The 26,549-nt window shown below is 41.9% G+C and overlaps 1 protein-coding gene across 3 annotated transcripts in view; it reads left to right on the top strand.

Annotated features, from left to right (window-relative positions):
- LOC121613990 (arginyl-tRNA--protein transferase 1) overlaps positions 1 to 26,549 on the top strand; it is a 52,772-nt gene that overhangs the window by 8,331 nt on the left and 17,892 nt on the right. The window contains exons 6-11 of one of the 3 annotated variants that reach the window (XM_041947747.1): positions 2,169 to 2,377; positions 5,235 to 5,363; positions 6,712 to 6,840; positions 12,647 to 12,679; positions 18,136 to 18,317; positions 23,449 to 23,548. In XM_041947747.1, coding sequence (XP_041803681.1) covers positions 2,169 to 2,377; positions 5,235 to 5,363; positions 6,712 to 6,840; positions 12,647 to 12,679; positions 18,136 to 18,317; positions 23,449 to 23,548 — 782 coding nt within the window. The remainder of the gene's footprint in view (positions 1 to 2,168; positions 2,378 to 5,234; positions 5,364 to 6,711; positions 6,841 to 12,646; positions 12,680 to 18,135; positions 18,318 to 23,448; positions 23,549 to 26,549) is intronic. The other 2 variants (XM_041947746.1, XM_041947745.1) reach the window with 2 other exon arrangements.

The raw sequence follows: 26,549 nt of genomic DNA, 5'->3' as shown, positions 1-26,549 counted from the left end.
TTTTGTTATTTTGATAATGATGCCATTAATAGCCTGAACAAGATGATATAACACCCTTACAGATGCCCCAAATTTGGTTTGTGTGAAGCAGGGAGCAGCATATTGTAGAAAGCAGTATAGTGTCTTTGAAATAGGCAAAGTAAGCAGTGGTACAGTTTCCCAGAGTATGCTTCCTGTGAAATGACATTGCATACCCCCATGTTAATATTTTACTGTGGGAGCAGCATCCTCCTCCCACAATGAATTAATTTTGTGTCTCCATGTGTTTACATGCAAGAAAGCAGCATGTCACGATTCTAGACAGTTTAAGCTGATTTTGAGACTTGCGGGGGGAAGAGTGTCATAGCTTTTATGAAGTGCTAACTGCTGGAGTGGGAGCATCTGTCTTCCACAGGAACTGATCTGTCAGACATTGTCTCCACCACGGCTGCGTACGCTGTCCTCTGGAGTACCTGTGTGTGTGTGTGTGTGTGTGTGTCTGTCTGCGTGTGTAGTGAGAGTTTAATTAGAGGGAAGAGAGGCATGTGGACAGAGAGACCGTGGATAAGGGTTAATGTGGTTGTGGTTGACTCAGTGTGATGAACACAGTTCAGATCCTGATTCCTGTTGTCTGTGTGACCAGTCTATCTCGACCTTGCTGTGTTTATTCTGACGGGGAAAACCATTTGACCATGCTCTAACTCTCATGGTTGTAGGTTTATAACAGACGGTTTGCTCACAAATGCTTCCCTCCTTTAGTGCCCACAGTCATTTACCTTTAAAAATCAATACAGCAAACAGGGACATTGAGAAGATACAAGGGCCAGTTAATATTCCATCAAGTAACTGATAAGATTCGTATGATAATATGAAACAAATTGTTTACAGGAACACAGCAGTTATTGATACGAAACTTAAAGACCCCCTCCAATGAAAATCAACGTTATATATGAATAGTCTTTTACCAGAGCGCCGTTTCACCACAGAACTTATATTGAAGCCCAATGCTGTTCCATCTATTTATTCTGGGGACACAACGAGTACAAACCAACACGATTGTCAACTGGTATGTTTATTTTTCGTGTGTTTTATCCATTGACTGTCCAAACAAATCAGTGTGCCGGATAACTTTAGCCTGCCAAGTTACATGATAATTCATGTCAAATGCTGACTGGAAATTTTGTATGGCTTGCTGGCATTTATGAAGAATGTTACAGCAAACGATATTCAAAACGAGTGGGTGGCGGTAGACACGGGGGCTACTTAGATCTGCACATACTACATGAAGGCAAAGGTGTAGAGTTACATCTAATCCAATGTGAGGCATGAAGGGACAAAAAAAACTTGTATATATGTATGATGAACAGAGATGAGTTCTGGGGGTTTAATCAATGCCAGGAGAGGAACTTGAATTGTGTTTCGCCTTATACATTGAAGTTACAAGTCATGTTTTTAAGATAAATCATGAACAATAAGCAAGAAGCTGTGGTGCCCTTTTTATTATTCACAGGACAGAAGCTGTACCTTGCAGTAGAAAAAGTAGCCTGAGTCAGCTGAAGCTGAACGCTGCCAGTGAACCTTGGCCAGTGACAGAATTTCCCTCTCTCCTTGTCAGGAACAGGCATCCCTCTCTTCCTTGGGTTGTCGAAGGAGGGGAAAGTTAGTGAGCGAGCTGATGGTGGCGGCTTGCAATTGGAAAAGCAGGAAATGGCTCTCGTTTCCTTATTGCTCCAAACAGGATGTGGGCGTGTAAACTGTTGACATGGGATGCCCGGAGAGCTGGAGGGTTTGGCAAAAGCCCAGGAAGTGGTGGTGGTGGAGGAGAAGGGGAACAGAGAGAGGGAAACAGGGAGAGATTCAGTTGCTTCAGAGAATGTTCATGTTAGTCTTGTTAAGAGAGAGAAACAGAGAAAGTGTATGAGTGTGTGTTCTGTTGGTAACAACCTAACAACCTTATCTTTGTCATTGTCATTATTAGAAAAACACCCTTGGGTTCCTTCTGCTTTCTGTTTCTTCTGTTCCTTTATAAATGCACACATGCTGGCTGCTAATGCCTTGAAAGTCTAATGCTATGTCTTTTTCACAAGAATAGGATTGGGTGCCAGTGAAACACCATTCCTAATCTAACCAGCACCTTTGGAAAGCTTTGACAAGCCTCCCCCTCTTTTCTCGTTTTCTCTGGGGTGCAGGAGTGGGAGCTGATGCTAGCCGGCCGCTATGTCGGAAGGCAAAAGACCTGAGGAAGGAGCGACGTCTTCAGAAAGAGCAGATGAGGTGTGAAGCTGATGGGGTCTCTTCCATTGTCTCTCCTACCCCAACTACTCAGACCAACCAACCCAAATCCCTGGAAGATTTCATCAGTGAATCATTGCCTGACAGCTCTTCTCATTGCCTTGAGGTGAGCAGAATTATAGAGTAGGTCTTGTATTTTCTCTGGAGTGACTTGGAGTAAACATTAGTCTATTGTGATGATTCCAGCCATCATGAAGGAATAGTGTTTTTGGTTGAGCTCTCTGTCTCTGTAACGTTTGGATTCAGTTAGCTTGAAACTTTGTTTCATGGAGCCCTCTTCCCCAGCTCCAGTGACTTCACCATGTGTTTATGTGTGCAGAGAGGATATCTGGCCAGAGTAGAGTGGAAAAACCACCTCTCCCCAGTTAGACTTCAGCAAATGACAGGCACACCACACAAACTGGGTCGTGTTACCCCGATGATGACATTAAAACCACAGCTCCCAGCTCAGCCGGTATGAGACGGCATGGAAATGAACTTTTGGCAGGGGGCAGAATGATGTAGAAAGATCTCTGGCGAAGGCCTCAAGCTGAGGTTGGTAGAGTAACGTCATTCTTGGTCTTGACCAAGATTTGAGCCAGATGCAGTGATGAACCAGGCAGCGCCTGTCTCTTGCCTGTTTACCCCCTGAGACTAGACCAGCAAGACCTCCTGCCAGCCAGCTATTTTCTATGGGATTCATTTGTGCGCCTGCAATTATCATTCAATTTCAATTTCAAGTGGACATGAACACAGGGCCATCCAAAGGAGGGTTAATTGTATGTTTTAAAGTCGAATAATTGAGTGATGCCTCTATTTGACCCATTTAGCTGTTTATTATGTATAGCAAGGCTGCATCTGATTTGTGGCTAAAGGACAACTTGTTTGATGAGCAGTTTAATGGATCTGATTCTTGGGCGTTTGCACTGTTGACTTAACTGCAGACTTAAAGAGGTTTTCACACTAGTACCAAAAGATAGATGTTGACTTTAGAGCTTTTTTTCATAATAAACACATCTGTTAAAGATATGAACCTGCTTCAAAGGAAAAGGAAACAGAAGTTTAGTGACTAAGCGTCTCTTTGCTTTGGTATTGTAATAGGCTCACCTTTACTTCCAGTGAAACTGCTCAAGTAACATTTCTCTCTGGCATCTGCGACCTTGGAGGAGCTGATTATTTTGTTGAAGTCATTTAAATGCATAGCAGAGAGCTAAGTCTCAATGACAGGGAGGATGAAGTTCAGACATACCATATTCGCAGTCTGTCCTGTACTGGCTGTGGTTCCATTAGCTACCACCAGGGGTCAGTGTGAGAACATGATTCAGAGCCCCTCAGGCACCTCAGGAGAGCGTGGAACTGCTCACCAAATATTCCCCTCTTGAGTATTGTCTACTGTTTCCACACCTCTCATATTTTTATAGCCGTTCTTCTCAATCTCCTATTGCTAGCCTCCAATCACTGATCTCTATTATATTACTTTGTTATAGTGTACTGAATGTTCTTAAAGATCCAGGTTCAGAGCAACATCTCTTTCAGTGAAAGCTTTGAGAACCCATTATCTTTCATTTTAATTAAAGTTAAACAAAAGCCACTGGTATTATGAGGCTTTATTTGAACATTCTTGAAGTGGTCAAGTATCAGACTGTTGGTGTTAAATTTCAAGACTGTTATGAGAATCGTTAAAATTTCATTTCCATGCTGTCCACTATCTGCTGCAGTGTTAGTTCATCAAAAGGATTTGAGCCTATCAAAATATATCTCTAGATTTTGAACAAAATTAAAAAGGCCCAACTTTGCAGCATTGTCCTTTTATGTAAGAGGCACACAATGTCTCTGTTTGACTAAAGGATGTAGATGCCAAGTGGTCATATGAGAGAAACCCACTTAGGTCCAACGCAAACAAACCCCAGGTTCAATTCCTCTATCCTGTCTGTCCATGGGATTCATGTGGCAATGCTCTCTGTGGCCAACAAAAGCTTCCAAACGAAGAGACGGTTAATTAAATGGGGGTGAAGGATGTGGAAGCCCAGTTCTTCTTTTAGTTTGTGTGACATTAGCAACACTTGGACAGTTTTTCTTTCCACAAGTCTTTCTATCACAGGTTTGCTCTGATTCAACCCGTTAAGATTGATTTATAGCACTGTGAACATTCTCTTATTAAGTATGCATCTCTTATGTATATATACGGATAAATTACTTTATTTGCAAACTTCTGCATCCTCTCTTACTTACTTGGACTAGGTTTGAAGACACTATAGCCTGACCAAAAGTAGATATCTGAGCTTGATAATGATGATAAATTAGATATCCATATATCATATAACACAAACACATACAGTAAGAGACTCAAACTAATTTAATATGAACCCCTTTACATATGGATTTGTTTATTAAAAAAATGCATACCGAGAGTGAGAAAAGGTCTCTGCACACTCTGCTTTAGTTGGGTATGATCATGATCAAGTGTTTCTTTTAGCTTTCAGTTAACATGGTGAATCACTGGAAATGGACTCATACACACAGTATGATGGTGAAATGGAAAGTTAATAGGCTAATGATTATTTCTTCTTTTTGAAGACATCTTTGAGTTCTCACAGCAAATGCTTGTTATGTTTTTGGCTATCTTGAATAACACCTGCCATTTTTGTGTCATGATGGAGATGAACCTCACACACCCTCTCCTTTTTGTGTTGCTCTTGTTTTCCCATCAAACTGCAGAACAAGGCCATTTACTAAAGAAGAAGAATAAAACTTAAAACTGGAAGTTTTTCCATTTTATTTGTAAAATGGATGAGAATCTGAATAAGTGTGTCACCAGCCTGGATAGGGTGTGTTTGTGTCAGTCCTGTCTCCCTTCACACTCTTTTCAAACTGTTTCTCTCTTTGATTTGTTCTAAAATCTTCCTTTTTAAGCATTTTCATCTCGACTTATCTTTTTCTCAGTACTTTTTTCAATTTTGATGTTAACCTTTGTCTTTTTGAAGGTGAGGCTAGTGCGCTCCAATCCCCCTAGCCCGCAGTTCAAAGCCTCTTTCGACGCCTCCTACCAGGTGTACAAACTCTACCAGATGGCCATTCACAAGGACCCTCCTGACAAACCCTCCGAGAGCCAGGTCAGAGGGTGGGGGGCGTAGGTCAACCTGCTCTAGGGGAGGGAGGGAGGGAGAGGGGTGGCAAGTTTGGGTACCTACAGAGGCATCAAAAGGATTTTATCTTGCTCTAATCTCATCTGAATGTTATCTTGATCCTTTTTCTTAGTTTTATATCATATAACGGACTAAAATTGGTCATTGCTTCAATACGGGAATTATTGGAATTGCTGGTTGTGATTTCGTGTTTTAAACCAATTGCAACACAGGTAGTATTTTTTTTTATAATGTCTCTGTTTATTAGTAATTATTATTTCATAATTAAGTAGCTCTAAGTCATTACAACTTTGTACTTTTTTTTTAACTTGTAGGTTTAAATCATAATTAACAAAAAAGGTTGTAATAAATAAAAAAATTGTGCTAAAACCTTTCTCTCACCGGAAATGGACTAAAATGTCTGCATGAATCAAAAAGTGAATTAAGGTGTTGGTGTTAAAGCAAGTGTATGTGTATAAGAGTGAGAGTCAAAGGGGGAGGAAATGGAGGAGAAAATGTTTCCATACGCCATGGTTGAGAGCAGTGTTTCTCCAGGTGTCTGAGTTGGCCTTCAGCCGGCCAGGTCGTTAGTCTTGAGCTGTCTCAGTTTTGGGGGGGCCAGTTCGTCAGCTGAACCCTCTCGACCACCGCACATTCACCTCGTCTGTACCTCCCCATCACCCTGCCCTCACGACCGCCCCCCATGTCTGAACTGGAATCTCATTTCAAATTCGGACGAAGCATTGAGATGAGAATTGATCCGACTTTGTCCGTGCAGTCTGTTCAACCTTGTTTATTTTCTTGAGAGGAGTCTGGTGTTGGAAGAGTCTGTATGTGTCTAGTGAGATGATCCATTGAAGCACAATTTTGGATTCCTGCTGTTTTGGACCTTACGCACTGACACTGTGTTGAATCTCCGTGTGATCTGTGGCGAAAGCGGGGCAGTGCACTAGCCTCATCTTCAAGTTTCCTGACATCTTATTATTTTAAAAACACAGTCTCCTAGAATCCCATTGTTTTCTTGCATTCATGCATCCTTTTTGCATAACAATCTGATAAAATCCCTAAAAACTCAAAACAGACCTGCTGTGTTACCAGCTTGCCTTGAGGACTAGGAGACTGATGTAAACCCTAAAATGCCAAAGCACTTGTATAACACTGTTTAAAACCTCTGTTGTTGAATCCTGCACTGTGCATTCCTCCAAAGCACCCATGCCTCCTCGTTTTTTAATTTTATTCAGTTTCTAACTATTCGCCGTCCTTGTATCCATTGTCAACCCTTTTATTACCTCCCTCCACCTTATTGCTCCTTCCCCTCCACACCCTGTGCTTGAAGGTGAGGCTAGTGCCAGTCAACTTTGAGGACCCTCAGTTCACAGCATCCTATCAGCAGTCGGTGGCGCTGTACGCCTGCTACCAGATGGCCATTCATGGCGATGACCCCAGCGAATGTAATGAGAGTGAGGTACTGCATGATTATGATTCTGCACCTACTGTAGGGAACTATTGCACATTCTTCCTCTATTTTATGTAGTTTTTATGTATTTTCTTTGTGTTCTGATCTGTTAGACAAAACAAGCACTTTACTGACGTCACCTTTGTCACTATTTTCTGGGATCGACCAAAGGAATAATTCAGTAATTGTTAAAATAATTGAGAGATTCATCGATGATGAAAATAATCACAAGTTGTGGCCTAAGGAGAAAACAAATTTCTTGTTCTGCTAATTGTCGAAGTTACAGTCTTTGCAATTCGATCAACATTTTATCATCAGTGTGAAGCTTTGAATGTGTGAGCTGTAACGGTAAACTCAAAGAAAGAGAATGGTCAGTTGTTTATGGAATGAATGAGCTGTATTGTCCAGTAAGAAGTGGGAATGGGAAACCGAGACGGTCACGAAGTATAGATTCATAAAGTGTATTCATAATACACAGTAAATTATATTATAAAAATATACACACACTTCTGTTTCTCCACATTATGTATAAAGAATAGAGGAGAAAATAAAGTCTAGTCAGGATGCAGAACTGCTGGACATTCTCACTAACCTGAGAGGGCCTTTTGTCCCTCAGGACTGGAAAAACAACCTCCTCTCCACCCTCCTGCCAGCAGGCCTCAGTAAATTACTGAATTCTCCAGCTTGTAAAAGTAAGGTAATTAATAAATAATAAAAGCTGTCAGATTGGGCAGACTGTGGCAGATTCTTTCCTAGTGCCATAACACTGGCTCTGTTAGAGGGAGCGTGTGTTTTATGTGTGTTTGTGTGCACAGCTTCAGCTCAGGTTTATAACTGCACTGGGATCGGATGGGTTCAACCACTAGAGGACTAGCATCTAAAAAAACAGAAAAAATGAGGAGGTGTGGAGCTGTGCAAACAACTCTGCTGTCTGATGGGCTGCCAGATCATTTTTTTTATTGATGGACTTTCCATGTTGGATTCTGACTGAAATGTAGTTTAGTGTAAAAACACAGATTGAATTAAGGTTGTGTTAATTACTCTTAAAGGCGAGTCTGTTCATTGTAACTGACCTTGACATCTCTGCCTTAGGGAGTGATTTAGAGAAATGATTTGACCCTAGATTGTAACAACACTGTATATTCATTTTGACACGGTCTATTTAAGATGAAAATATGTGCAATTCATACAGAAACATTTTCTGTGCTACATGGAGATATTCTGGAGTTGACACTTGTGACAGTCATAAAGAGACCACCGCATAAGGCTTCCATCTTCTTGGTATCAACCTCTATGAATAAGCTATTTGTATTAAGTTAATGCCAAAACAAGAGATGCCACGCTGTCCTCTTCTGGGTTTGTCTCATCCCACTGCAGGTAATATATACACGGTGATGTCTAATTGTTCCTACTCAGACAAATATAACTTTTTTTTATATCCCTCTTAGTTGAACTCACGACTGTGACTACCACTCCTGAGCCCACTATACTAAACTCTGCTGATTTTATGTTCCTGCCCGTCAAGCTCCTGGTTAACTAGCCCATTTGCTTCCCAGAAGCTCAGAGCCCCCCATTGTCCTGTGGAATTTATAAAGAAATGGGAAACATATTGTTGATGTGGTGATGGCACATTCTGGTCCCGTGCCATTCTTTGCCTGCTGCTGCCTAGGAAGTTGGGTCATTTAGTATTTGTGGAGGTATTTATTAATCCATTAAAGTATTACCCAGGCACAGAATGTTGATTACCATCAGACTGGCCAGGAGCCAGGCGATTGGAGAGATTGTATGTGTGTGCAAGTTGAATTACCCTGCCAAAATTGTACTACCATTAGACAGGACGATGTCCTAGAGGGGAATGGCTTTGTTTGTTTAAGGATGTATACTTTTGCTGTCATACCATGACTGGAAGGGAGCCAGACATTATTCCTTCCACATCCAATCATGGTTTCCTGACAGAGTTGAGGCGCATACTTGCAATTATTCAGACACACACACACACACACACACACACAAATAAACACACACACTCCAACTCACACTTACTGTTCTTAACTGTTGTGCTGAGCCGTGACTCTGAGTTCCTGCACATGTGGCATTCATTTTCAGGAAAACAAATCCTGTTAAATCTGTATTTACTCTTCTTGATAGCCTTACCAAGACACATGAAAAAATGAATAAAACAAACTGAGAAATGGCAATAGAATTTATCATTAAGAATGGAAGAAATGAATAAGGAAAATAACTTTTGGCCCTGATTATCTTAAATCTATTTGCAACATGGTTATGCACAATAATGAGAGATTGAATGAAACCTTTCATAAGCAGCAAGTTTAACATTGTAGATCCACTTCCTCTACTATCAGAGCTCAACATTTTTTATTTTAACCCATTGATCTGTGCATTGCAGCGAGCTCCTCTTCTGCACACTCTGAACAGTGATCTAGTCAAAACCAAAGGTTTGGTTACAAGAGAAAGAAACATTATTTGGCCTTTTTATTGTTTTTTTATGTGAGAGAGTGAATACAGGCACCTTGTCCCTCAAATAAGTACAGCAATTTGAACGAGTCAAGCGCACAATGACGAGAGGTCTAAGTAGCAATTAGGCTTAAGCAGATGTGTGTGTTTATATGTACTGTATGTGTGTGTGTGTGAGTGTGTGCGAGACGGCTGCTTGCCCTCCTAATCGTACACAGATGAGTGTTTACTATAGGAAAGGGAGAGTTAGAGAGGAAGTGATGGACTCCATGTGTTGTGGATGAGAGCGTTCCAGAAGGTGCTCTGGACAGGGCTCCGTTTACAGACATGTGTTGTTGTGTTAGAGATGCAGAGAGAAAGGAAGCTGAGATTGTATTCACATGTTTGTTTCCTTGCTGTCTTCATGCCTGAGTGACTGAACCCACACATTAGACCGTCCACCTCCTGCAGAGTGTGTGTCTGTGAATGAGTTTGTCTGTCTGTCTGTTTGTTTGTTTGTTTGTTTGTGTCAGCCTGGCGAGGTCATGTGGTCTGTTGCTTGTCAGTGGTTAGAGAGGGGTCAAACCCTGCCAGGCTCCAGGAGAGCGGCCTCACCCGGCCAAGCAGCGTTGATACAGCAGTGGAAAGCTGCTGCGCTCCTCAGCTCACTCCTGTTGGTGTGATTACCCAGCAGCCCCCCTGACGAGTAGCCAGTAAAAGTGGAAGAGGATGGACAGGGGAAGGGACATGCTCGGAGCAGTCACAACAAATCATGAAGCACTCATCCAAGTGTGCATTTGCATACATTAAAAGGCTCCAATGCATGAAAGGTTCACACACTCATTGTCTAATACAACATGCTACTACAAGGTCAATTGGAGATTCTCACTTCCACACACACACACACACACACACACACACACACACACAGCAGCCAGTGTCGTAGCGCTGCCTCTATAAATGATGTCATCTAATAACCGCAGCTGTTGTTCTGTTGCTAAACCATTTGGGGTTTTTTTTTCGTGAGTTTTAAACAAAAGTTTCATTTGTGCCCTTCGGCAATATCGCACATTGGGAGGCTTTGCTGTGTGTAATTTGTTGACTGGCAGTAGTCACTGCAAAGTTAGGAGTGGAAAATTGCATTTTACTGGCATGGTTGCACAGGTGGGGAACTTGATAAGCTTTTTTTTTTTTTGCATGAGCAAAGATCATTATCGACAAAACAGATGTAGTAACTACAATTTCCAGTATACAATTTGTACATAATACTCCTGTTTAGCAGCTGTATAGAGTGTCATTGACAGTTAAAGAATATCTGGGATGGATCGACTTGGGGGCTATTGCAGTGCTTGCATGTGGAGAGTTTGTGAGTAGAGTTGGCCTAATGGCCTTGAGCAGAAGAACTTAACGTTACAATGGTATTAAAGCAGTTTTAGAAAGTGAACCGTCATTTGTATTTGTTGTGAGTCTGAGCTCTTTTGTCCATCCGGCAGTTTGTTGCATCTTGTTGTCGTATTCGGCACAGCGGGGAGCACTTCTCATCAAGAACTGCATGCAATGATTTTAGCTCTGTTGTTTTGTACACTAGCTGTATTCTTGCTTGACCCTCATATTTTATAGATTCCCTTATTTTTCTGACTGCAACTTAACTAATATTTTGTGGATTTAGTCATTTTTATGACCAGAATCCAACTCAAGTGGGCGAGTTCGATAGGTAGTGAAAACAGTTTGCTCCAGGCGAAAGTAAAATCGAAATGACAGGCGACAGTGCATCATTCTTAGCCCCTTTCTGCCAAAACATCCCCCAAGTTGGAGAGCACTGCATTACTGCCACCAACACACATCAGCTGTGGCAGACAAATGGAGAAACACACTCTCTTTTTGGATGAGTTCAGGCTACTGGCAGGATTTTGAGTTGCACCTAAGCCAGGACAGTCCCGCCCAGTGAACCATGCCTTCAGCAGTCATCACTAATACTAGCTGTACTGCTGTGCACAGACACCCATGCACAGAGGACACTGGTGTGCTTGTGGGAATTTCCTGTATTAAAGCAAAATGGCTTTAATAAGATGGAAAGGCCGTATGGGGCTGCACAGTATGTACAAGATAACTTGGATTCATCCATTTATTGACAGAGACTCTGGGTGAGACATGTCCTCATCTTACATTCTTTAGGAGGTAATTCAAAGAGTATTATTAGATTGATATATTGTCTTTCCAGTATACTGGGCCTTTCAATACAAATCTGTTACGAGCCTGTTAATCATGTGAGCCAGTAACAACAGCTTCAGTGGTGTCAGAAAGTGCAGCTAAATCTGCTTCACCACCTGCTAACCAACCTTCCTGTCTGATAAAAGCAATATTTCAGGAAATAATCCCTCTGAATCACTTTTATCCAATATATTGCCATTAAGAACCCAATATAAGTCAAGCCCCAGTTGGAAACATGGTTTAAGTGAGGGGAAAACAAGAGAGCCCACATTATATTGGCAGCCATTGGTTAATAAGGAGTGTCATTATGTAAGTTCCTATTTTACGAGCCGTTTTACATAATTCATATTCCCTCCTTGTTTATGTAGTCCTGTCTGGAACCTCTCTATCCTATGTTTATGATACCTTGGTGCTATTCTAGACCTGTGTTCTGCTCACCAGACAGTGGAACCAAAGGTGAACAGATCTGCAAATGAGCGACACAGCTGGATTGTAGCGTTTCCTTGTGAAATATGAACCCGCAACTGTGGTGCGGTGCGTGAGGGTGAGACAGACTGAGTAAACCAAAAGCTGTCCATCACTCCTCCGCTGTGGCTGTGCTGGTACTTATTATAGAATGGTTTTGGCCCTAAACATGGAAGCGTGCTACGTTTGTCCTCCAGTCCTGCAGGTCAGCTCGTCTGTAAACACACTGCTCTCAACCCTGCCGCTAAAAAAGAAGGAGCACAGGAAATAGTAGAGAGAGTGGAAGAAGGATTTCATGTTTCCACAGACATAAAGTCCCCCAGTAATTGATATCTGCTGTGCAGTTTAGAGTGTGTTCAGAGATGGGCTATTTTGACATCAGCAATCCTGATTCTTTAAACTGTCACTGTGTCCTCCCTGGACTGTGAGCTGCTGTTAATTGGCTAAATGTTTTCATTTGTGTAAATACAGTCTTTCTTTTTATGCCCCTTCGTGAATTGCGGTGGGGTGAGGGGCTTCATTTGATATGTGACACCTGAGTGAGGAGAAAACAGGGAGGGATAAACTTTATAGGACAGCAACAGAGACAAGTATGGTTTTCATTTATGTTTTTTCAAAAGAGTTGGTGACCCAGAGAACTAACTGTTTTTCTCTCTGTCCCCCCCCCCTCTCCCTCCCCCCGCAGTTCCGGAGATTTCTCTGTGATTCACCACTAGAGGTATGTATTTCTTTTGGCCTGTTGACAGGTTAATAAAACCCCTTTTAAATGTCTCTGTTCATCCATATGTGTTACCTGTAATGACTTGCCCCGACCCGGAGAAGGTCTTCCCGCTGAACTCACTGTCTTGGAGATGATAATAATGATTTGAAAAATGTCCAACATTTTAGTATTTAGCTCCTCATCAAATGCACTCAAAAGGGTATAAATGTACACCAGTTCCCCTCGTCCAGCACATACCTACCCAACCACCTTTGCTCTCTCTCTTCAAAAGCCCTCCAGCTGGATGGGGAGGGGGTTTAAGGGATTCAGAGAGGGGGTTTTGTTTCATATTGGAGGGGTTTTAATTTAGCCCTGTCTAAGTGAAAGGGGGTGTTGAGGGAGGAAGACAGTGAAATGTGGTGTCCAGATTTTGTTGAACACACAGTCTTCAGACCAGTGCTTTCCTCTGGCCTTGACACAATGGGACATAGCACTGCTCTTCACTTTGTGTAGCGTGGCAAAGATTGCAGGCTGATTAGGCAGAGCTGTGGGCATCAATTTGGGACCTAACAGATGGCTATTGGCCTAGTTAGCAGAAAGAAGCCACCATGGAAAGTTTCATGTCAGATCCTGGTGCATTCATTAACACAATCCTGCTGCTAATCCATGAAATTATTCCGTTTTTAGATGGTTATATTATGAAAAATATTGATAGCATCTGGAAGAGAACTCTCTGCGGTCGCTGAGTGAGATGGTAGCAGCCGTGCACCACAAAGCACTTAGCAGGCCTGGTGAGCTGCAGCCTCCAGAAACACCAGTGGACCTGTTGGGTCAGGAGAATTACACCAGCAATTAGACCCAGGATGGGCACTTATTACAGCCACTTTAATAGGATTGAGGTCCAGGAGCACACACAGACTGACTGACACAGAGACACACAAACACAGTCACTCTGTGTTGCCCCGTGGGCCCCCTCAGGTCTTCTCTAATGAACATCATTAGTGTTTATAGGAAACAAGCTTTTGTCACCTCGTCAAGGCTGGCGGCCAGGCACACTGAATTACACACACACACACACACGCACCGTGGCACACTGCCTCACATGTCTTCCGGCCTTCGCTGTCCCCTCCTCTCAGACAGGTTTAGGGGGCTGTCTCCATTCGTTCGCCCAACTTGTTTTTATTTCTTTCTCTGATCTCCCTCCCTGTCTTCTCCCGTCTCTCTCCAAATGCTCTCCATTTCAGAGTTATTATGCATGGCTTTGTGCGCTACCTCTGCGTGTTGGCCTCCATCTGTCTCCAATCAGGGTGCTATTAAAATACACACACAGACACTCACCACATGGACCTGCATACTGTGTGGTTCATCAGCGCACACGTTAGCCTGCATTTATACAAATGTATGCAAACGGCATACTTACAAATCCAACTGCAGCTAATTAGGACCCAGGTTGCCTGACTTGTTTGTTGCCTTGTTCCATTTCACCAAAATTGCAGAGGATTCGTGTTGAATAATTAACATCAGCTGTCACTGATTCCTCTGTTTTTTTTAAATACATTTTTGCAAACAAACAGACACGTTAACATGTTTGTACTTTCTGATAAACAGTGGCACATCAGTACCTGCGAACATGGTGTGCAGCAGTCATGCAGGTGTTTTTCACTGTACTTGACCTTGTTGAGGTCTATGTGGCTGGTGCGGGAGAAAGTCTAGGTTTTATGGGCTGGGGTGGGGTTCATGCACTCATTCTGTTTCTATTTATTTTTCTTTACAGCCTCCTAATGTGTCTAACCAAGGGGCAAACAGTCATTAACAGGGGTGTTGGCCAATTAGTCACTCAGTTTATTTATGGCCACACCTCTCAGACTTTCTCTGTGTCTGTCCTTCTGTGATTTGGTTTCTCTTTTTTTTTTTCTCTTTTTTTTCCCTGAGAGGAAGATAATGAGAATTTCTTTTATGTAAAGAAACAGACACACATCAGCTGACATGCTGTAATAGTGAATACACAGACCTCTACATGCCTCAGCTCTAAGCCAAAGACAGACAAGTCTACAAGCTGTATCTACTGTAAAACAACACAGCAATACTGTTAATGAGCTCAGTAGTAAAGCAAATTTCACTTGGATGATGCGAGAAATTAGTATTTGCTTACTGACATGATGTGATGTATGCTACCTGCAGCCTGCTTGCAGGACTTATGTGCGTTTGCGGTTTTGTGTGGATGCACATATGCACACAAGAAGGAGAGAGAGAGAGAGAGTTTAAGATGTGTTAGTTCAACATCTGTTGTTGGTCAGTGCCAGAATCATAACAGCATCATTGGCACAGTTGGTCTAACAACTCAGTACTGCAGATTTGCACAGAGTTGAATTAGGCAGAAAAAACAACTAAACACTGATTTGATGTCCACTCAAAGGCAGTTAATAGCAACCCAGCAATTAATTGACCGTATGTGCTATTTATTCTCAGCAATTAAAAGTAAAATATACTCTCTGTAATAAGAAACCGCACATGTTTTAGTATTACTTCAAATAATCTGTTTATTTACCACATAAAAATGCCTAATAAATACATATATTATACATTAAATTCAATAATAACAAAAAGTAAATAATAATAAATAATACATAAAAATGCATTAAATGAAAATCAGTACAATGGTGAGAGCTGAAAAAAAGCAAGAAATTGTAAATGGAATCATGATAATCCCATATATACAATATTGTGTAATTCACTGATTGGTGTGAAGAAGTGGAATGATCTTAAAGCTATTTCCAAAATCTGCTCTTCAGCTATTATCTTTCAACTCTCGAAGCACAGGCCAAGCCTTTGTTCATTCTGTTATTAGAAAACAATGTGCTCATGCTTTGATCAGATGCTTCATGGGGTTTCATAACATTGAATTTCCAAATTGTGACTTTTGATCAATGAGCTAAAATATAAAAATTAGTCCTTAAAAGGAATCAGCGCACTGCAGAGTGTAATATGTACATGTATGTCTAACGTACCAAGTAGCAGAATCCTGTGGGCCACAAAGTGGTCCGCTGACTTATCAGCCGCATACAGTAATGCCCTTTGAAATGTTTATTGAAGATATTATAGGAAAAAACATCATCAGCAATGAAGGACATTTCCATTTCACACATGAGACAAATAAAAGCACTGAAGTAATTTCAGAAAATTGGAATCAATTTGTCAGGCTTTCTGTTTATTGTTTGGAGATGTCAGTATTATTACATCATATGAAAAAAGTGGCACCCTTTACGATTAAATTATCATAACAGCATCATGTAAGTGTGTTTACTAATAAAACTTGATACAAACACTGTTTGCTATACAGTCATAATCTCATTCAGCCCAGTATTTTATTATATTTGCGGTACAATTTATACCTGAGCTGTGAGCTGTTGTTCCTACAGAGCTAAAGAAATGTAGTGCAGTGTCTGTTCCTCTCTCTCCATGTCAGACCATCATTAGAGCCAGATCAGGCTTATTATGTTTATTAGGATGGGATTTGCTAGAATAAGCAACCAAATATGTCTGAAAAGTGTCTGAAAGTCAATATCGTATACTGGGTCTCTGTTTCTGAAATACTAAAAGTACAAACATGCAGTACACCACCTCCCCACTTTGTTAAGCGCGCTACTCACATGGGCCTGTATTTAGGCCATATGAGAGCGATTTGGGGCTGCAGGGGAAGCTCTGGGGTGGTTTGAAGTGTTCCAGAGAATGTTTAGATTGTTGTCACGGTGGCAAGGACACAACCATTAAGCTGTCGTTTGAGGTGACGCACAGGTTAGTCAGACAAGATCGGCCTTGAACGTGGCACGAACCTGTAAACAGACGTGCAAACGTGGACAGCCATTGCTTCCAGTGCACTGGCATTCACATTCATAGACTTGTGCTCAAGCATATATTCTCAAGGTGGGGTAAGAAAAATCTCCCTCTTACTCACTCTGATCACCTCACGCTCTTTCTTTTTTACTTACAACTTTAAAATGACACAGAGGGGCCTCTGACAAAGCCTCCAGTGTTTCTGGGGGAACTGGTGCCAAGAAATAACAGGCCAGCAGTTCTCCTCAGCAGTCCCTCACACACACACACACACACACACACAGAGCCACATAGAGTGCAGTGCTTGCTCCAGATGTGGTGCCTGTCAACCCTCAACGCCCCCAGCACCAAATAACTGTTTTTTTTTTTTGTCTTGATTCTTTCGTCCTTTTTTTAGCCTGCCTGCCAGTCACTCCTAAGCAATGTGTCGTAAACCCCCATCATCTCCTTCTCATATCATATATCCTCTGATGTGGAGCGGCAGTTAAACAATTTAATCATCCCTTCCCACCCAACTACCCACACATGCACAAAAAGATAAATGGACTCTGGTGTACTCGTGTCAGACAGGTAATCAGACCTGAGTGTCCAAGTGTCTGAGCTAGAGGGATATAATTTTATTTTTACTACCAGCTCTACATGAGAAAACCCTACATGGTGAGGAATGTGGCACACAGTCACCCCATTGGTGATGTTCAGCCCTCCGGGGTCACAGAACTGCAGGGTGTGTGTGTGCGTGTGTGTGTTTTGTTTCTTTTTGGTCAGGTTTAATTTGGCCAGAGTGTAGGTTCAGTGGCACGATGGATTAGCAAGCTAGCTCTGTCAGTGTTGTGATAACTAGCAGCGTCTGCGCTACTTAACTGGGTCCAGATGAATGCTGGTGAAGGAGAAGGATCCTGTTACTCATGCACTGAAGAAAGACACACAAAACACACACACACATAAACCAGTGCCCTGGCTTAATATGACTTTTAACCCGAACCCCAAGTCTCTAGTCTTAAGCCTCTGTGAGAAAAGCAGTCAAGTAACTTGATTGAAAAACCCAGCATGTGGATCCCTATGAGAAACGTGATGTGTGTCAAACACTTAACTGTTTTATTAATGGGGTAGACTCGAGCATGTGGGTGCACATCTACACCCACATTCTTTCGAACCACATGGAGAGAGCAGACACAGACATATAGGAGAAAGCTTGGCAACACTCCACCACTGCCTGGTGAAATGGATTCTGCTCATGCAGGGTCTTTTATTAAAAAGTCCTCTCCTGGAGTGTTTCTGTGGGCAAGGTCCCCCCCCCCCCAACTCTGAGCTCCTGCTCTCGCTCCACATTTGGGAGCTATTAGTAGGCCGAACGCGAGGCTACTGTACACCCCCACACATAATGCGTGAGGCCTGGCAGGGAAAAGCCTGCCTTGTAGTACACCATCATACAGGTGTGTGTGCTTGTGTGCGTGTGTGTGTCTACGTACGAGAAAGTAGATCCAGGCAAGAAGTAAAAAGGCCCGTTAAATACCACCTTCTCATTCCACTGTGATTTATATATTTTCTATACACACTATACTGCGCTCAAGAATGTTGCTATTGTTTTGACCAGTGACCACTGTGTCTTAAAGTTTTTCTCTCTTTGTCTCTCTCCCCAGGCCGAACATTCTCCAGATGGGCCCGAGATGGGCTACGGCTCCTTCCACCAACAATACTGGCTGGACGGGCGTATTGTGGCAGTCGGGGTGATCGATATCCTGCCTACGTGTGTGTCCTCTGTCTACCTGTACTACCACCCAGACTTTGCCTCACTGTCTCTGGGCTCCTACTCTGCTCTCAGGTCAGCCGCCAGCACTTAGACCAGTCGCGTCATTCCTAAAGTAATTGTTGTAAGCATATGGTGGAGGTATATTGGTAGCCCCCATGGAACATCAGGGACAGTGTCAGTGCTCATGTTTCATAAAATCAGGACCATATTTTCATTGCTTTCTTTTCAGGATGCTGCAACTTGCTCCAGTTGCTGTTAAAAAGAATTCCCCTTTACATGTAACCCAATGGTACACAATGCAAATTGTATGTAAAGCAATATCCACATTACAGACTACTGTATGTTCAGTGAATAGGGTAATGGTTTGTCAAATGCAACGTGTATCTCCTTTCAAGAGAGGAATTGCTGTGCCTCTCAATGGTGACCATTCCCTTCTTTGTTCTTTCTTTTTATTCTTCCTCCCTTTTCTCCCTGACTCTTGATCTTTTTGGCTCCTTACAAATTTTTGTCTTTCTTTAGAACTGTATACTATAAGTGCCATAATTCTGCAGGTTTGGAAAAATACCTCTTTCTTTGCACCTGATTGGTTGAGGCAGTGCTCCGTTTGTGTGTCAGATGACGACAGTTCTCTCTGCCAAGATGAAATAAGAGAACACACACATACACCACAGGCACACATATTTGGAGTTTCCTGTAAAGTGTAACCCAGTAATGTGAGAAAGGCTTTTTAAAATATTTCTTCACAGATGTGGGAAGCTGGGTGATCTGGGCTTCAAAGTTGGTGTGTACAGGTGCTGCTATATGAGCATTCATTCATGTGTGTATGTTTAATCACACACTAAGTCAGACAGCCCAGCAGTTAGGACAGACAGACTCTGCTCATAGAGAAGGGAACACCCTGGTCATCATAAGCACACAGTTTCCCATCACTTATTATTTTAAGAGTCTGACTCCAAGAGTAACACAGAGTGCTCGCTGTGTGGAGGAGGCCTTGGAGAAGGGAGCCAGCGGGACTAAAATCCTCCCGCTTGTTTACAGACACTAGAGCCCAGGCCTTTGATCAGGTCTGGACACTCCCAAGTCTGCTTGGCCTGGCTGACTTTGTCCCAAACCTTACTGCACAGAATGCATGTACCCACACACACACACACACACTTTAAAACTTAGAAAAATTACATGTGAAGTATATAGCAGAACTTCGTTTTTTCCTTGTAACAAAAAGTCATGGAAAGGTTATGGAAAGTTTTGGAATTTTACACAAGTACTTCAGTGGGAACTGTGATTTGGTGATCATCATCTGGGTGAACAGGTGGAGACTTTGGATTATGTTAAAGTTGTGGATAAATGTGCATGTTGTGCATTACAAAAGTACAAAAAGAAGTACAGCGCTGTGTGTATTTTGGTCTTCTGTACGTCAGTGTGTGTGTGTGTATGTGTACGTGTGATTCAGCAGTAGAAACAGGAGAGGGGGATGTTGAGGAATTTCTTGCAGAAGTGTAGCTCATTCTGCTACGGGCCCTGAGGACAAAAGGAGGAGGAGGAGAAGTAAAGAGGCACATAATGAGGTGCCTGAGGCGCTGTGTGTAGGAAACACAGCTGGCGTCCAACCTGGATCACTTTCTTATGGGGATGTCCTGATTATGTTGTGTTTCCCCTGAGTCTGATCCAAGTCCTTAAATATGCAGTATTTGCTGATAGGGCATCCAATCCAATATTTTATTGATGTACGTGTATATTTTGACGTAAATAATAAAGTGCAAAATACACATATCTACAAGTGTACATGAAGGTACGGCAAGTAGAATATTTAAATTTTGGATAGCTTTTAAAATAAGTATAACTTACAAATATTTTTTTAATGATTTTATGTGTTGTGTTTTATTTTTAAGAAAAAGAATGCAGTTTAAGCTCAAATGAGCAGCAACATTTTAGATGTGTGTGCAAAATGTAGCAGATACATTTTTTTTAAACTAAAAATTCTCAGTATGCTTGCTCAGAGCTACGTGTGCTCATATCATTGATTGAAGCTCCAGGCTACTGTTTGTTTATTTTATGTGCAGTTCAGCTAACTTCCATATAACTCGCTCACAACTTTGTTCCGTTCCAGTTTTTGAGGGAACCTGAAGATGTGTTTTGACAGCTGCTGTGCCGAGGCAAATAAATGAGAGATTGGAAATGGATTGAGCTTGACATAGGTAATACTGATCCAGTAGATAATACTGATCCATCAAAAAAGGCCTGGATTGGCCCAGTTCCTAATCCTGCAGACCGGTTTGGGACATTCCGAATACACTGTACAGCCCCGATTTCAAAAACGTTGGGACACAAATAAAAGCAGAATGCTGAAGTCATTTGCAAAAGAACTGTGTCCACTGTGTCTACAGTGTTTTTTGCACAGTGTTGTAGTTGCATGTAGTTGATCATGTGTTACCATCCTTGCCTGTGAGTGAGTCTTTCGAGGATGCCCCTTTCACACACAATCATGATACTATCACCTGTTACTGATCAACCTGTTTACCTGTGGAATGTTACAAACAGGTGTTTTTGGAGCATTCAACAACTTTCCCAGTCTTTAGTTGCTCCTGTCCCAAATGGTTTGAAACGTGTTGCTGCATCAAATTCAGAATAAGCAGATATTTACAAAAATCACTAAAGCTGATGACATGAAACCTTTAATACACTGTGTTCGTTTTCAATTGAGTTTATGTCAAGAAGGATCAGCAAATGATCACATTCTGTTGTATTTAAGTTTTACGCAGCATGTCACCTTTTTTGGAATCAGGGTTGTAAATGTAGTACATTATTTGATTCCAGCTGAATTTCCTCACTTAGGAAGCACACAGGAGTTAATCTATCACTCACAGCTCACTCACTAAAATGCATTTTACATCTGGCTAATCAACCCCAGTCTTGTAATGTTCTGTAATGAAATGTTTCCGTATGCATGCGAGGCTGCAGTCAGCACCTCATGGTATGCACTATTATGGACCCTTTGTGTCTGGGTGTGTGTGTGTGTGTGTGTGTGTGTGTGTACACGCACATCAGTATGAGGGAAGCTGTGCAGGAGCAGAGGGCTTGATAATTGGCTTGTGCTGGAGTGTCAGATGGCTGAAGAGGGGATAATGGCGGACTCAAGCTGCTGCCATGGGGGTGGAGGTGGGGTGGGTGGGTGAAGGCTTCAAGTTAGGGGGGGGGCGAAGGGCTTTTTGTGAATGGGCCCCTCGCCTCTCTTGACCCCCCTCCCCCAATTCAGGCCTGCCGGGCGCTTTTGTGGAGAGGGGATGGGAACCCAGGAACCTGGCAGCAAGTGGGTGACCTTCTAGCACCTCGCTCTAGTTGCCTCTCATCTCCCACCCTTTCTCTTTCTTGACCCTCCTCTTTTATATTCTCCTCCTGCTCTCTCTCTCCCTGCCTCCCCCCTCTCCCTGGCTTGGCCTGCTTTGTCCCATGTCTTATTTTTCAGTGCATCTATTTTATTTTAAGGCCTCTTTCTCTCTCCCTTAAGTATTGTAAGAAAGGGAATTCTCTCCCTTCATTTAAGCGGGTGAAACACAGAGAGTGGAAGGAAGAGAGGAACAAAAAGGGTGAAGAAAGAGGAGCTGGAGTTTAGTTATGGAATAGTGAAGGAAACGGGAGAGGGAAAGGGGAAAATAGGCTTTTAGAAAAAGGATGCAATTAAGGAAGAAACTATTGGGAAAAAATAAAGCAGGCAAGACATTTACTGTATTTGAAGAAGCTGTATAAATCCTCCAAGTTCTAAATCTTTATTTTACACGCTCTCGCCTTCTTTTTTCACCACCTTCTTTTCTGCCTGTGGGCTCAATGCCGATAGAGAGAAGGCAGTTGTTTTTGTATAATGAAATGAGACTAAGAAAAGCTGCCTTTTTGATGGTGGGTGTTTACTTCCTCAGCTAAAGCACTGCTCTAGTCAGAGCCACTATTAGCAGTTTTATTTCTTAATGCTCTCATTTATATGCTGTTGATATACTAACCTCTGAGAAAAACACATTTCAAGGTAGTTTGTTTACTCTTACACTCTGCTTTTTAGGTACTATAATATTAATTAATATTTTCTAAATTACTCTGGTTTATTATTTTATTTCAGTAATGAAAGCCGCCTCCAAACTGCTATTTAACTTTGTGCTGTCATTTGTTTGGCTGTCCTTTTAGTGTACAAAGTCTAACTATGTGCATTTACAATTGTAGCTAAAACACAGTGCAAACTAGTGTTAATTTTGTCAGCTATTTTTCTGTTTAGTTTTAGTCCTGTATCAAATGTCCTTTTTTAGTTTTTTTTTCATATTTACTGAACCGCTTCCTCTTTTTTCTTCCTTTCTTCTTGATGAAAAGTCTCTCATCAAGCATTTGAGTCTAGTTTTAGTCAGTTAATTCTGTTGACATTTTAGTCTTTTGTTATCAGATCATTAACATTTCAGTCAATTTCATCTAACCAAAACCATTCATTTTTTTGCCATTTTAGCCAAACTTATTTCACTTAAGATTTTATCTTATTATCTGATGAAAAGCATACGTTGAATGATTAAGAAAACAGCTTAGTGTCTGTTCTAGTGCTTTGATGGTATCAATTTAAGGAACATATCCAGATTCATTTTGATGCCATTAAGTAACCAAATGCATCAAAGTTAGCTGCTCAGGTCTGGTGCATGCTAGGCTGTTGTTTGTGATTGCAAGACTTTTAGCTAGTTAGCTTGCAAGTTTTAGACTGAGACAGAAACATCACCGTTTCCCATAGTTTGCATCACTACAGTTTCCATTTGGCACCCCCTGCATATGTAATCGTGGAAAAAAAGGTTGTTGATGACCCTAAGCCTTCACGAAATTAACCCCAGTGCCTACTTGGCATTAACCATCAAAAAATTAAGATAAAATGAAATCACCAGTAAATTATGTGATGACCAGTACCTCTAGTTCTCTGTCATTTTATTGATGCCCGTGTTACTGTAAATTGCAAACATGATTATGTACCATGTGAAACTAAATACAGTGCACACTGCAGTGCAGCATCTCTAAGCAGGATCAGCTGCAAAGGAGAGAGTGGTGCTGGAGTGAGCCATCACTGTAAGAAGCAATAACACCAAGCTGCTCGCGTATGTGGTGTTTCTAAAAGCATGAAGTCTGAGGTTTTTTTTTTTTTTCACAATACCCTCTCTGACAAAGTGTGTCTGTGTGTTTACTGCTACAGGGAGATCGCTTTCACCAGGCAGGTGCAGAAACAGTCCCCCAAGCTGTCCTACTACTACCTGGGCTTTTACATTCATTCCTGTCCCAAGATGCGGTATAAGGTATGCATTGTCTCACACTGACATGTACAACACGTTTCTCATGTATTTCTCCATCATATAAGCAGAATCTCCGTATCAATACCTCAGATGACTTCAATGCTGTCACAACAACCAAATACTCAAATGTTTGTTTGTTTGTTTGTTTATTTGTTTGTTTTTACAGGTTATTATACCAGTATTACATTTCATATTTCATTTTTTGGCAGTGGGGAGATGACTGTTGCCTCACTGGAGTTAAACATTCCTGGCAGTAAATGCAATATTACCCAGACCATTTAAACTTCAGCTCTGATGAAATACACTGCCTGCCCTCGCCTTTCCCTCTGCTCTGTTGTCTGATGGCAACACTGCTAAATTTGTGCTCCTCTTCTCTCTCTTAAACTTCTAATTCCTCTAAAGTGTTAATGGCGAGCATTTTTAATGGATGTACAGCATTAAGCTCAATGATGTGTATAATATTATACTGAACGTGGGAATTTTTTGCCCTGCTCCCCAAAATGCCACAATGATATGGTGACAACCTCTGTCTGTACTTGAGAGGTCGTCGATGTCTTGTCTCGAACTGTACTGTTATCATGTGTGCTGATCAAGCAGTAAAGATCAGCTGTGTCATGGGATCATCAGGATGATGTGGAAGTGTCCCACACTATTTACCTATTTCTCTCTCTCTCTCTCTCTGCTGTACTGCTCCTCGTTACTCAGGCCAGTGACCAAAGTGGTTTTTTCCTCTGATTACTTTTGCATAATGTAGGTTTCTATCTTCCCAAGAGGCACCAAATGTCCCAACTGCCTGCTTATAACGAAGGAAGAGGACCAGCCCCCCTCTTTTTTTCCTTGTCTCCTTCTGTTATTATAGGTGCAGGGCCTCAACAGGGGCCTGCCTATGTGCTTTTCTCTCATTTCCACATGAATCCTGGCACCTGCTTTAATTTTTCATGTAATACAGTTTGGAATTTTGTGGTCCACAACTCTATCCAGCTTTGTGATGTATCTCAGGTGTACTTTTTGGCGAGAAAATAGTTGATCAGCTGGTTCAGCAGTGGGTTAATGACAGATGCTTTATCTTAAAGACAAATTGTGTGTAACAATCCAAAGGTACATCAGGGTTCCCTGTCAGAGATCCTCTGTCACTATTAAGATAGCATGAACATGCGAATGCATTATATTCACATGGAAATATTATTATAGCTGAACAGTTTATTCATACACAGTAAACCTCAAGCTTGGAGGCGCAGAAGCAAGGAGATGTGTAAATAAATTTGATGGAGAGTGTGAGAGGGAAAAAAAAAGGGATTGAGGGGAGGTGCAGACAAGGAAGAGAGGACGAGGCTGCTGAAGACATTAAAGGTTGAGAGAAAGGTCACACTGGTGATGGCAACTGTAACTCAGCAGCAAGAAGTGTGCGACTCACATGCACAGACATATGCATATTTTTAGACAAGTGCTGTTGATGTGGAAACTTTAGCAGAAATGCAGAATGTATATGCATGCACATGCACACAGAAGCTACTACTCACAAACAAGCTCACATTTACATCAAACACCACTTCAAGGTCTATAGCTTGAGGAGGACGGTGAAAGAAAGCAGCCTTTCCAAGTCTATTAGTTTCGCCAAGGTTTACCATTCACCCCTTCTTTCTCTCATTCATCTACTAATTCCTCTATTTCTCAATCATTTCATTCAGATGTTCCCAGAGCTTGTTCTTGTCCATGGGAGACTGATGTCTTGTTGGGGATTATGGCAAACTGCCACATCTTTTTATCCATTTACATCTTGTTTTGTGGTTTGCATAGCGCTTTGCCCATTTTCTCGGTTTGGGAGTCTGTGTATGGAATGCATGTGAGCGTGTTTGCTCTGTTTATGCGTCTGTGTGTTGAATCTTGATCACACTGTTTGTCTGAGAATGCGGTTACCACAGCAGCACCCCCCCCCGACCCCCCCGCAGTGCTATTGACTCCCCCAACCCCCATATCAGCTCTTGTGTGTTTGCCATAGCAGCATCTTGTTCACTACCTCCCCACTTCTTCCTATTTTACTCTTGGGGAGGAACACAGAACAAGGGTGACAAGGTTGCCCAGTTCCCACCTTTGGGCTCTCACACTCCCACAGAAACACACTCACACTCACACACGCTCTCAGCCCATGCACAGTGTCTCGCTCCATTGTGTGCAATGCATATGAGCCTGAGTAGTTCATTAATGCACAGACATACTGTGGAATTGTTCAAGTCGGTAAGATGGGGAGCCCCTTAACTCCACTGTTATTGTGCTGGAGGTTTACTGGTTTCTGGATCTCAGTCCTGCTGCTTGCCTCTTTAAGGACCAAAACACCAGCACTTGAACCCTGCTGGACACCACTCAAACCCCCTCAACACCACTCCCTCTCTCCATTTTACCCACATACTCCCCTCCTCTCCCCATGCCAATTTTTCAGGGAACTCTCTGTACCCATCATTTTCTGACACCACGGTCACACTAATGTGGATACCTTTAAAAATACATTCCTGCCCCTCCATGTTGGCTGTCTGTGCACACTTAGATTGTGCTTTTCACACGCAAAGTCTGAGCTATTTGGAAAAATTTGGAAATCTGGATAAATATAAAGGTATTTAAAAGCTTAAATATTTAAGGACTTAAATATGAAACCTTTTGCCAGTGTATTTTTGTGTTTCTGGTGTCAGTATCGGCTTGACTATAAAATAATGATTTGATTAGGGGGCTTAGTATGGCAGTCTGTAGCGTTTATGACCCTCAGTGAAATCAGTACATTACACTTCTGAGGTGTGTGTTGACTCTCCAGCCATGCTTTTCAAATTGATCTGTCATGATTTATGCCACCAACTGTGAACATTGCTGTTTACCAACATTGATTGCTTTTAGAAACTGAGGGAAAAAGAAGTCATTTTGATATTTCTTATTTTGTAATTGCAATTTGGACAGCTGAGTTTTAGAGAACAATCTGAAATCTGAACCCTGCGTGTGCAAGATAGACTTTCAACTG

This window comes from Chelmon rostratus, chromosome 11, assembly GCF_017976325.1.
Source record: "Chelmon rostratus isolate fCheRos1 chromosome 11, fCheRos1.pri, whole genome shotgun sequence".
In the NCBI taxonomy this organism is placed as follows: Eukaryota; Metazoa; Chordata; class Actinopteri; order Chaetodontiformes; family Chaetodontidae; genus Chelmon; species Chelmon rostratus.
This window is presented reverse-complemented; position numbering and strand designations above follow the sequence as displayed.